The 12156-nt window shown below is 43.0% G+C and overlaps 1 protein-coding gene across 1 annotated transcript in view; it reads right to left on the minus strand.

Moving 5' to 3' along the window:
- PTGFRN (prostaglandin F2 receptor inhibitor) overlaps positions 1-6563 on the minus strand; it is a gene marked incomplete at its 5' end in the record, with an annotated part of 43566 nt that extends 37003 nt beyond the window's left edge. The window contains 3 exons of the mRNA XM_009890087.1: positions 1126-1503; positions 4932-5351; positions 6194-6563. Of these exons, the coding sequence (XP_009888389.1) occupies positions 1126-1503; positions 4932-5351; positions 6194-6563 (1168 nt within the window). The remainder of the gene's footprint in view (positions 1-1125; positions 1504-4931; positions 5352-6193) is intronic.
- Positions 6564-12156: the final 5593 nt, after the last annotated feature.

A 12156-nucleotide genomic window follows, 5' to 3' on the forward strand; every position in this document is an offset into this window, starting at 1 on the left:
AGGGAAAGATACTGTCAGCCTGCTCTTGTAGGCCAGGTAGATCAGATAAGCCTGTTGAATCTCTTACCTACAGCTTCTGTTCCTCATTCAGTCAACAAGTTTTAAATGAACAACTGTTAAACACAGCTGCCTCCAACCAGCCCCTTGCAAAATAATGTGGACATTGATGGTATTAGAGTTGTAAGAAGGAAAAACCACCAAGAACAACTGGGAGATAAAGGAAGGGGAGAATAAAGAGATCACCAAGTTTCTGCATTTTTTTCCTCCCACTGATGAATTAAAAGAGCTTGCTGCAGAAATGCAGGAGTACCATATGGAACCCATAACTTCAAGTGCACAAAAAAAATCCTTTGCTTGTCCAAAAGGCTAAAAATCTACTTATGTCTAGGACTGAATGATTAAAACTGCACCACACTGAGTGGGGTGTTAAATACTGCAGGAAAAACTACTTTAGTGGCGACTGTGCTAATCAACACTGCTAGCATTGTTAGCCACAAGCTAGCTCTCTCTCACTCAGTCACACTACTCAACAGCTATGTGACATGGTCTTGTAAAATGGACTTGTGTGTTGAGGGAGGAGAATAAAGCAGTGAAGTCATGTTTCATTCTAAATCCATCAGTAGGATATGGTGTCTCTCTAGCGATTAAAAAAACCAATACAATAGCCCAACAACTTTGAAAGCTATTAGTGTGCATTATGAAGTCTCCACTATAAATAATTATTATGGTATATGACTCAAAAATCAGGGGAAGCATCTAATATCAGTGTTCAGAGAGAAGGCCTGTTGCTGGGTCAGAGCTCTGCTAACGGTACGAGGGAGGTGAAAAGGGACAACATGACAATAGAAGCAGCTTCAGCCCCTGGAAAACAAGGCAGGCTTTTGAGTTCTATTTCCCAATTGCAGACTGTTCAATGACAGCAGAAAGTGGAGTGCATGGGTGGGACATGTGGTAACAGATCCCTAGATCAGTATTTTTATATATGTGAGAGAGAGATACTCTGCATATAGATGATAGATGCAAACGAGAGAGAAACTCGCACAGAAGAGATTCTACAAGGTCCTCTCCCTTTTCTGATGGGACCGAGGTACATTACCCATGAATTGTGAAAGTAGAGTCACTCACCTAATGCTGTCACCACCACACTGACTGGTGCAGATATCCTCTCCACCACCTTATGCCAGCTCCCATTGTGCAGTGGTACCCAGACAGCTGCTTGGCAGAAGTAGTAGCCAGAGTCTTCCACATCACGCACCAAGAGGCGATAGGAGTTCCTGTCTACATGGCTCAGACTGATGAGAGTTGAATCACTGACAACAGAATCACGGTCCATGCTCAGCAGAACCTGAGCATCTGACAAGGTATCATCAGGTGACGCAGAAAAATACCACATCAACTCTGCTTGGAAAATACCACTTCTGTCTGTTGTGATGTTGCATGTAAGTTCCAGGGAGTCTCTTTCAGTCACAGACACATTGCTTGTTGAGATGACCACATCTAGAGCTTAGAAATGAAGAGACAAAAATTAAAAAAAAAAAAAATTAAAAAAAAAAACCCAAAAAACGAACTTCACTGTAATTTATCCAGGACTTCACATTTTCTTACATTCTCTGAAGTAGCTCGGCAGCCCTACCTTCAAATACCTGTTGGCTATTCAGCTGCATGATCTATTACAAGGGAAGTACACATTATCAGTCAAGCAAGGGAGGTGTGACCAGGACACGGGGAGGAAGGGAGGGAGAACAGGATTTTTATAACTCAATGGCAACTGCTCCATGAAGGCTTTGTCCCAATCACAGACCGCACGTCACCTTCACACCGCAGGAAAATGCGTACAGGATTTTCCATTCTCACAGGAGGGTAAAAGTGTTTTGGCACTATCTCTCAGAAGATAAAGCGTCCACTGAAATCACTAGGAACTACATTAAAACTCAACTTGGTTTCTGCTGATATGGTTTTGAGCTCCTCTAACAGAGCCAATCTAGATGAGAATCAGCCACGGCCACATGTTGGAGTCCTGACTAACATCAGGTGTGCTGCAGAAACATGAAATGAAAGCAAACAGAAGGCAGCAATAACTCCTTATACTGCCGATCCCTCCACTTACTGCTCTGACCAACACACACTGAGGACTTTAAAGCAATGCCAATTGCCACTTAAACACATTTAACAAACTCCTCCACTGGCCAGTGAATATTTTTAATATACATACCACGTGTAGTCACAGCCAGCATTCAAACAGGACCTTCTGCATTCTGTAGGTTACCAGGCTGGCCACAGCTTTCTTAGAAGAAAGCCATGGGACAAAAGTGTCAAGACCAAGAGTAGCAAAGCTGGCCTTAGTTACTAGTGAGAGGTGAACAAAGGGTGCTGTGTGCGTTGTTTGTAAACCTCAGTGCAAATCATTCACCAAGTTACTTGGCCATCATATGTCTTCACTTGCTCATTCCCTCATTCTACATTGCCTAAAGATTAGGATCTCGCTGCAGCACCATTCCCACAGCATGTAATGCACCTGCTCTTAAAGTTTCAAATGAGGCCAGTAGACCAGGCTGCTTGAGCACCAGCTGTTCTCAGCAGATCTATGACCAAGAACATGAATACAGACTCCCACCTTAAACAGGCAGCTACGTCTCTGGTGCAGATCAGTGACTTCTGTGTCAAACCATGTTCTACTACATAATAGGCACCCATCTGTGAAAGCCTTCTAGGATTATTATCAGGAATGAGAGACAACATATAAAGGCCAGAGCCAAACTAAGCAGCCACAACTACTGCCAATAAAACCAAGCAATACTCATCTCACCACCTGATAGCACAGAGCAGTCAAACTGAACAGAGTGCACCCGAGTGGTAAAGCAAATCTGACGAGTATCTTATTGGAACTTCCCTCACTGTCTTATCATGGGATTGAAATCAGTAAGAAAGCCTAGTTGATTTAACAAACTAATACCAGAATACAAAATAAGACTCATCTGCGAGGTCAAGAGCAGCATTTCTCCAAGGAACACTTCTGTCTTCATGAAATAGGGACAGGCATTCAGAATCTGGTGGTATATGCATACAGAGAGACTTCTGAGAGAGTTTACCCAAATGTATATATCCTCAATGCTCCTTTTTTGGTTACAAACATGTCTGAAGGCCTCACTTAGGGTTACATACTTGTTGTGCAAGGCACTATTTAAAAAAAAAAAAAAAGACATATGATAACAAAGCCGGGCCCAAAGATGTCATTATTCTAGGAGATGAAATTGATGGGCAAGTAGATCAAAGAACAGCAACAGAAGAAAGCCACACACAGTTACACAAGTAACCTGTGCATAACTTTTTTCATTAGATACATTAATTCAAATTTTGGGGTTTGTTTTTTAATTTTACAAATTTAACCCCATCATTTACAGCAGGTGAGAATTAGGGAAGCACAGCAACCAGGCATACTGTTTACAACTCAAGTTCATTTTAGCATGCAAGTGCAGAGGTTTCAGGTATCAGCACAAGATGCTCTTCAAGTCCTACTACAGGATGTGTGGGTAAAAGTTTCCACAATATTTTGCTGGAGAATCACCCATCCCATTTAGCATAACTTTAAAAAAAACCTTCATGCCCCTGAAAAAATGCCAGTGCTGCCAACGACTGAGCTAAAAAATGAAGGAACAAAAACCCTAAACAAAAATCCCACAAACAAAATTGCATATCCAAAACCCATTAAAAAAACTGTAGTACTACTGGTCCTGGCCATCCTCACCCTGTTTTCTGCACAGATTAAACCTCACCTACTTAAACCAAACTCTCCAAAAGTGCAACAAAACAGAAATTACAGCTCTTAATTAAACAAGCCCTGCCTCAGCAGAGAGCACCTGCGAGCTTTACTGTGCAACAGACACCCTGAAAAAGGGGGCAGATGTATCCTGTCAAATTTCACAGGCTAAGTACCACCAAGATACTAAAACTACATCCACATGAGCTTGCCAAAAAAGACAGCAGTTCTGAGTTCTCCCTATAGTGATTAAAGGATTACAAAAATAAAAACATATCCTTACTGTCTGAACACTTCTAAAATATCATCTTATTTTCAGATTTCTGAGGGACCACCATTGCCTGTTTTTCCACCTATTGAGTAACAAGATGCATGTGTGTGTGTGTGTGTCTCTCCCCGCTTTTGCTCCTCCAACTAACAGTGGTAATGCTAATGCAATTAAGTGCTTAGCACATCTCCTGAAATCTATATGGGCAGGGATATCTGGATATCCTCAGCATAGCCCTACATGTATTTTTTGTCTCCTTAGTCAGGCATGCAATGATGTGTTCAACAGAACCATTACTGTCCTAGACCTCTGTCAACACAATGGAGCAATCAGAGCAGTGATCCAGTGTCAGTGATAAAAACCACTGGATAATTTGTCCTGTTAAATAATCACTGCCTTCCTCCTTTCTCTTGATCTTTCTGTGCTATTTTAATAAACAACATACAGAAAAGCTTCACATCTGTCACTGAATCACAAGCCACTTTTTACAGTGAAAGTGCAGCTGTTCAGCGCTATGGGACAACCCTATGTTAATAAGACAACAAAGGGAAGGTTTCAGGTGCTCAAGGGTTAAATACAACATTTATTTAAGGAATATAAAAACCAGAAGCAATCTGAAGTGAATTAAGGATGCAATAAAATCTAGGTCTAGGCATCTAAGAAGTCAGTCAGTCTTTCTATGCTATTATTCCCATTCCCCCAAAATAAAAGCAAGAAAAAATATGCCAAGCATTTTCTGTTGACTCAGATGTAAACAGTCCAGCTATCCAAATAGCACTCTAGGTCCTTCTGGAACGTATTCTCATTTAGCTCAGCTTACCCAACTTCAGCTTTCAAAGTATCACAGTCTGGACACACCACTCCTGTAGCTATGAGCTGTGACCCCAGCCCATCAGCAACACTCACCAGTCCGTTGGATTGCCACATTTGCTATCTCCACGCTCTTCTCCTGAATCTTCTGCCATGAGCTATCTGCCCCTCTCACCCACTCGCTCACAAGGCACCTGTAGGTACCCCCATCCACTGACGAGGCCTGGGATACAGATAACCGATATGTGTCATTCGCTCCTGTGTCCAAGCGGATATCTCCATTACGGTAGCGCTCTTCATAGGCAGGACCCGGCTGGAATTTGCCCTCATGAGTCAAAGATAGGATGTCCCTCCAAGTCGATCCACTTTTGATCTGCCAAGTCACATGCAGGTGAGTGTGCTCCGGTGAGGTGGTAATTGCTGAGCAACGCAACTTGAAGGAGTCACCCTCAGACAGCCTGAGAGACATTGAGGAACGTGCTTTTGAACCACCCACTGATAAGCCATCTGAAATCACTATTAAAAAAAAAAAAAGACCAAAAAACACAAGCATCATAAAATGGAAGCAAGAAGAGAACACCCACACAGACCTGTTCAGATATGAGGCAGTGAAACTACCACAGAGCAACACCTGGCCAATAATTCCTTCTTCCACACAAAAATATATTCCAGGAACAAGGAAATTCAGCTGAAAAATCTACTGAAGGAAGTACTCTGCTTTAAACAAGCCAAGACAAGCATTCAAATTCATTCATACTTCCAGTCACTTTAGTTTCTCATCCAAACGTCATCATTCTGCCTATTCCCATCCAGAACCATCTTGATTTTCATGGGATTAAAAGATAAGACACTGGAAAAAAATAGTCTCCCAAGTTACTACTGAAGAATCTTAAATGCAAGAGCAAAGCTAGGGTATGACTATGCTAACGGGGAAAAGGAAGATTACCTCCTTCATATAGAAAGATCCCTAAATGACACTATAAATAAGAGAGAGAAGACAGGTTGTGTTTTTTACCTGAATTTAGCCTGTCTGCTTGGAAGTTTAGGGACATTAAATATTTGCAGACATCTTCAGAAAACCCACTGCTTAGTTTTCCCATATTTATTTATGTATTTACTAGATAGAAAAAACGAAATTGGTGTTTATAGTAAACAGCCTCTCTTCACTTCTTCACCTCACTTCCCTTTGCTATCATATGTCCCAGTTTGCAATTTTGGCTTTAGGAGAATTAAACAGGAACACAGTGAAGAAAAGAAAAAAAAAATATCACAATGCTCATAAGCAACAGAAATTCAACATTCTTAAGGGTACATCAATATTAAAAACAAATTTAGAGCACATCTCTCTTCAGAAATACCTTTCACTTGGACCTCTGCATCGTAATTTCCCTGAACAGTGGCATCAGTGCTGGGTGTGGAGCATTTGTATCTCCCTTGGTCAGTTGGCTGGATGTTTCTAATCACAAGTTCCACAGCATCGTTGCTGCTCCGTCTCAGTTTGATATCCCCGTGGCCCACGCGTTTTTGGTACTCCTCAGAGGTGAATGTAGAATCCCAGGTACTCACTATCCGCACAAAGTCAGTCTCCCGGGAGAACTCCCAGTCAAAGTTCTGTTCACTGGGTCCATCGTAGTCGCTAACGCTGCAAGGGATCATCACCTCCGTGCCCACGACCCGAATAAGAGGACCTTTGGGCACCCTCACAACACGCCCTCTGCAGAAAGCTAGGCAGAAGAATAGAGAGAGAACACACAGTTAACAAAGGAATTACCGGGATAGACTTTGACCAAAAAAACATGAAATAGAATAAGGTTGGGCACTCCACTCTGCAGAAAGCTAGAATTAGTAAGAGCAGTATTTCCCATTAACATTTAATCTTAGTGGAGCAGGATCCTCTAAACACACCATTTTTAGTGTAGGCAATCTTTATTTCATTGCTTATTTAGTAACACATTAAATAACGAAATACTGAAGGAGAGAAAATTCGGGGGGGGGGGGAGAACTAGCCATAGATCCAATAGGTAGCAGTTTCTCTACTAAAAGCCAAGTGCTATGTAAGACACCTGAAAACCACTTATTAATGTTGTTTATTACTACAGTGAGGGTAATCTAATCAGGCACTTTTATAAATCTTCTGCTGACATCAATAGAGGGTTCAAAGCAGGAAACTAACTCTCCCCTAGCTTAAGGGCCATAAGAATGGTAAGTTGACATTCTCCAAAAATGAGCATAGTCTCTTCTGCCCTGGAGGGTCATGGCTTCTCTGATACAGGTGAGCTGCCTTGCCTTCCTAATTGATTTAGAAGAACGAACTGATTTCAACAGACACAGTTTGCTTGAAAGGATTTCTGCAACCACATCTCTTTGTAGCACACGCTTCCTCTCTGGTGGAAGTCCCAGAACACAGAAGCATGAGCAAAGCAAACTCCCTCTAGAGTAGAGGAACACACAGTGTTTAGACTGTGTTTTCTGGGACCATCTCACTAGAAGCGTAGAACAACAGCAGCTCTCTGCAGAAGGCTGTCAAAGCAGTATGTTATGCACCAGGCAAAAGTGTGAACCACTTAAACTAGCCAGAGGACCTGGCAAAGATGCAGCAGGAGACTTTTCTGGTTGATTTGGCTCTGTAGCCCAAAGAATAACCCTAGCAGCTGCACATGGATTTTGACAGGTTCTTACATCCCAAAAGAGCAAAATGTTTTGATTCATAGTTCCAACCAGAGAAATATTTTCAGAAAGAGAGGGGTACTACTTAAATTCAGCCTCCAAACATGAAAAGCCTATGCATCCTACGAGCTCTGTATCCATAGGAAGATATTTTGGCAGCCAGGTAGAACATTAGTAGCCAGAACACTGAAGAACAGATCTTGCTAAAACCAAGTAGATGGCCATAACAGCATCAAAAGCAGTTGGACCAAAAGGTTGATCTGAGATACTACAGGGGCAAAGCCAAATTTAAACAAACAACCCCCCAACACACAAAGTCCAGCAACCTACAACTGCTCTAATTCATCAGCTACATTGAGGAAGCCACCAGCTAGTGACATGAACAAATATACCTGCTGAGCCTTCCCCTCCTCTCACTCCTGCTGTAGATTAAGATGCCACTTGCTGGCTCAGAACCATCATGCCAATAGGTATCCAGGTGCGGGCAAAGAAGTTAGTCTTCTAACTAAGGAGGGGGTGGGGGGTGTCCCCTTTCCTTTCCCTTCCTTTTCTCCCTCTTCTCCCTGCCCTTCTGGGGTAAAGGGAGAGAACTGCTCAAGCAGCTGCATGGTTCTAGCTGCCTGGTTGGGGTTAAACCACAACAGATGTGTTAAAGAATCAAGTTTTCTGTGGGCACTTAACAGCTACACAAACAGCTATACACACCAAGCATAACTACAAGAGAAAAGCATATTTTTATCTCCAGTTACAGTCCAGCAAACAGTTGAACCAAGGACTGACAGTACCTTTACCTCCTCAGTTCATAACTCCCAGCACGCTCTTTGCTTTGCAGGTTGTTCACATGTACAGGTTCAGTCATAACAGACCGTTTTCCTCATTGCCATGACCTTCTGTATTCAGCAATGGTACTTCATTAAACTTATTTGTAATGCAGTCTGGGGTTAATCTCTTACCCCTTATATCGCTCCCAGAAGACAGTTATTGTGTACCTGATGAAGTGACTGACTAGCCCTAATAAGGAAGCTGGACTTCTCTGCACCATTCACATGTGAATAAGAGACAAAACCTTCCACTACCGATGTGTTGTTCCACAACTAGATGTCTTTAAGGACATCTCTCCGAACACAAGCACCATATACTAAAATCATTGATACAGAAAAATAACCAACAAAAAATAAAGCAAGCTGCAGGGCTCCAGTGTATTTCCTCACAAGGTCTTAAGTTGCAGCCCCATTCAGTCTTTCAATTTAGCCTCTTACAGAAAGCGGTAACAGCAGCAGGTAAGCTCTAAAGCACTGCCTTACAGCCAAACCAGCTTCCAGCAGACCACTGTGGGAAGTCAACACAGGATCCTAACTGAGGGCACTCCTCAAACACTGAGGTCTCTCTGGAAAACACTCTCCTGTGACACTAAAACAAGAAGACAACGCTGTTCAGCATGTGTCTTCAGCTGTAGACCCACATACTGTGCGCTGCACTAATCCAATCTAGAGGTGACAAAGGCATGACTAATGTGGCAAGGGCTGCACATTTGTGTTTGAGATTAGCACCTACAGCTCAGTTTCTCTTCTTCCAAGGTCACTAAAGACCCGTTGGCACTAAAGGAAGGTAGGGGGTGATTAGCACCTTCGTAGGAGAAGGCAGGCCAAAGGGAAAGATAGGGGCACAGGGACTTCTCAATGGATCTGTTCAGAGGCCGTACCCTATTGCTGTAAAAGCAATGCCTATCCCCCTCCTCACAGCACAATCCCACAAGCAATTCCAGTTTAACACAAAGTTGGAAGGAGGGCAGTGGAACAGGCTGCAGGAGAGAAGAGGGACAGCCTGTAACAGTTATAATTTTATACTTAAACAATAACATTTGTTACTGCTAAGATAAATTAGGATTCTTGTAAGGCAGGAGCACACAGAGACAGCATAACAAGAGAATGAGAACTTACTGCAAAGCATCTGCTGTGCCCTGCCCACAGCTATCGGGGAGCACGCACAGGGCAGACACTCTGAGGGTGAGCTGCAGTTCTAGGTGACCCAGAAGGGTCAATATCCAGCAAGTTGTGAATCCAGGGTTCTGCCTTTTGTCTTGAAGCAGTCAACAGCAAGAGTATCCCTAGCTTCTAAACAAGATGCTATGTTCTTTGCTGTGCATTAGGGATTAACATTTCATGTAACTGTAGCAGAAGGCAGAGCTACAGGCACTGATCTTGGCAAGAGGGGAACTCCATTCTACTCTGGCAGATAAATGAGAAGCTTTTACAAATATTTCATTCTTGCAGCACCCTGTGTTACTCACATACACCCCCTGCATCTTCCCAGAGCAATCAAAGTTCAGCTTCCATGGTATGAGAGCTTCAAACTCTGTAAATTTGTTGGAAACATTTATTTTTCATGACACCTAATATATCTCACTGTTAATATAAGGTGTCGTGTCCTTAATGAATTCACTTGAATCCCATTTAACTGTAGAAAAAGATGGAGGACAGAACAGTGTATACACTAGCAACAGAAAAAAAAACAGAACTTTGACAATTCAGTATTTTTCAGTATCACTGAGACCACCAAAGATGTGTATTTTGTAGGAACTCAATAACTGGCTCTGTATCATAAACTGCAACATCAAACCTGCCTGAGCACAAGATTAATTGCCTAAACACAAAATTTTATATTTTCAGAGTTACCAGACCACCAGCTGAAATTGTAAGGAACTATTTTCCAAAACAAAACATAATGGAGCCCCTGTAAGGAGGTCAGCACACAAACACAAGGGATGGGACTTGTTCCTTGGGCTCATTAGACAGGTGACAGGACTACCAGGCAACACTAGTGCTTTTGCAGGGCTGGGCCAGAAACACCCCAAAGGCAGGACAACCACACACAGAGCCTTCACGGCTGTTGTCGTGGTTTGGCCTCAGGCAGCAACAAAGAACCACGCAGCCGCTCACGCAACTCCCACAGCCGTGGAAAAAGAAACCGACAGGGCAAAACCCGTGGGTTAAAAGAATGCAATTTAACAGAACAGCAAAAGGAAAGATGAAAACGCAGTTACAGTAGCACCGCAAAGCACACCGACCCCTCGCCGCAGCCCACCCCCGAGTGGCGACTGCTCCCCCTGCCCCGGCAGAGCCTCTTATAGCCCGGGCATGGGTCCCTGTACCTGGGATGGAACACCCGCCCCCTGCCGGCTCCGGGGGACATTAACCCCATCCCTGCCGCAACCAGGCTGTTTTTCAAGCACCTGATTAGAGGATTCTCCCAAGGAACACATGAAATACTCCACCAGGAACACTGGCAGTGTGGCTCACGGTAGAATAATAAACTGAGCCCTGCCTTATTAATAATCCAGAGGCAAGATAGCCCAGACATAGCCTAGGCAGTTTAGAGCTAGTGTTTGTTCCCTTAGTAATGGTCCATGAAGTACTTAAATTAATTTGTCCCATCACTGAGATGCACCATCTCATTGCTGTCATTAAATGAAATCCTTTCAGAGAGGAGAACAAGGAAAGCAGATGACTGAATAGATAGGTTGTGAAGTCAATCTGAGTACATTAAATACTAACTTGTCAGTTTTAGGATAATCAAGAAAACAAGGCAGCAAAATCGTGCAGAATCTACAGAACAGGTGGTCTGTTTAAACTCTCAACAAGCTACACAACTCCTCAAAGAAAGGGCTGCTGAGGATTTCCCCTTGCATTAAGGACATTGGTATAGATGAGCAAAGTCTTCTAGGAGACTCATTTTCACACAGGTTTTACATCTATGTATCATTTATGAAAGGACAAGATGAGAAGTAATCTGCGGAGTCACCCACGAGGCTGAGATACCACTGCAAAGAACCGACTTCTGCTTCAGCACTCTTACACAAGGTGGTTCCTCTAGACAGCTCTATCTAATAAGAAAACATGTTCTCTTAGCAGCCCAGAGAAGGAGGTTGACTCTCTGCGTCCCCCAGCCAAAGGAAAATGCAATGTGACATGCAGTAGGAAGCCAATTAAAGCCAAAAAAGTAAAAGCTGAAGAATGAGTAAATTGGCTCAGACTAAGCACTCGAGCCTCTGCATCAGAAAGACTTAGAACACACAGTCCAGCTCCTCAACCAAGGCAGTCACAGGAGACGCAGCGACAACTTTGCTGGTGCCTTTCATCTCAAAAGAGCTTTCCGAACAAAAGGTTGTTTCATTTGCCAACTAAACATTACCATGTCTGGGAAGGAAATACAGCAGCCCTTTCAAATTCACAACAGTTTATGACAGGAAAAAAATTCTGCAGCCAACTTTGCAAATGGTGGTAACTATTTTCCTTCCCTGAACTCCTCCATTTATTTTCATTCTGGGCATCACTTTGCTGCAGCAATGTGTAAATGAGGGGGTTGAGCAGGGACAACCCTTCCTGTGCCACATCAGAGAATAAACAATGGATTCCCCACCATTAAACCTGTGCACTCTGCCTCCTATTTCTAGCAAAATCCCTGTACTGCACTGCTTAACTACAGTGTTTGGGATACATGAAGCCATTTTACAAAATGAAGGAAAAAAAAAAAAAGATTTTATTTTTGTGTCCTTTTTTGTCCCACCAAAGAGATGTGTCCACACAAATACTCTTCCTCCATTTTGAAAGAGAACTGATCAGGCTCCCGCTGGGAGGCATTCAGCAACTTTCCC

Source organism: Charadrius vociferus, unplaced genomic scaffold (genome assembly GCF_000708025.1).
Source record: "Charadrius vociferus isolate BGI_N301 unplaced genomic scaffold, ASM70802v2 scaffold287, whole genome shotgun sequence".
In the NCBI taxonomy this organism is placed as follows: domain Eukaryota; kingdom Metazoa; phylum Chordata; class Aves; order Charadriiformes; family Charadriidae; genus Charadrius; species Charadrius vociferus.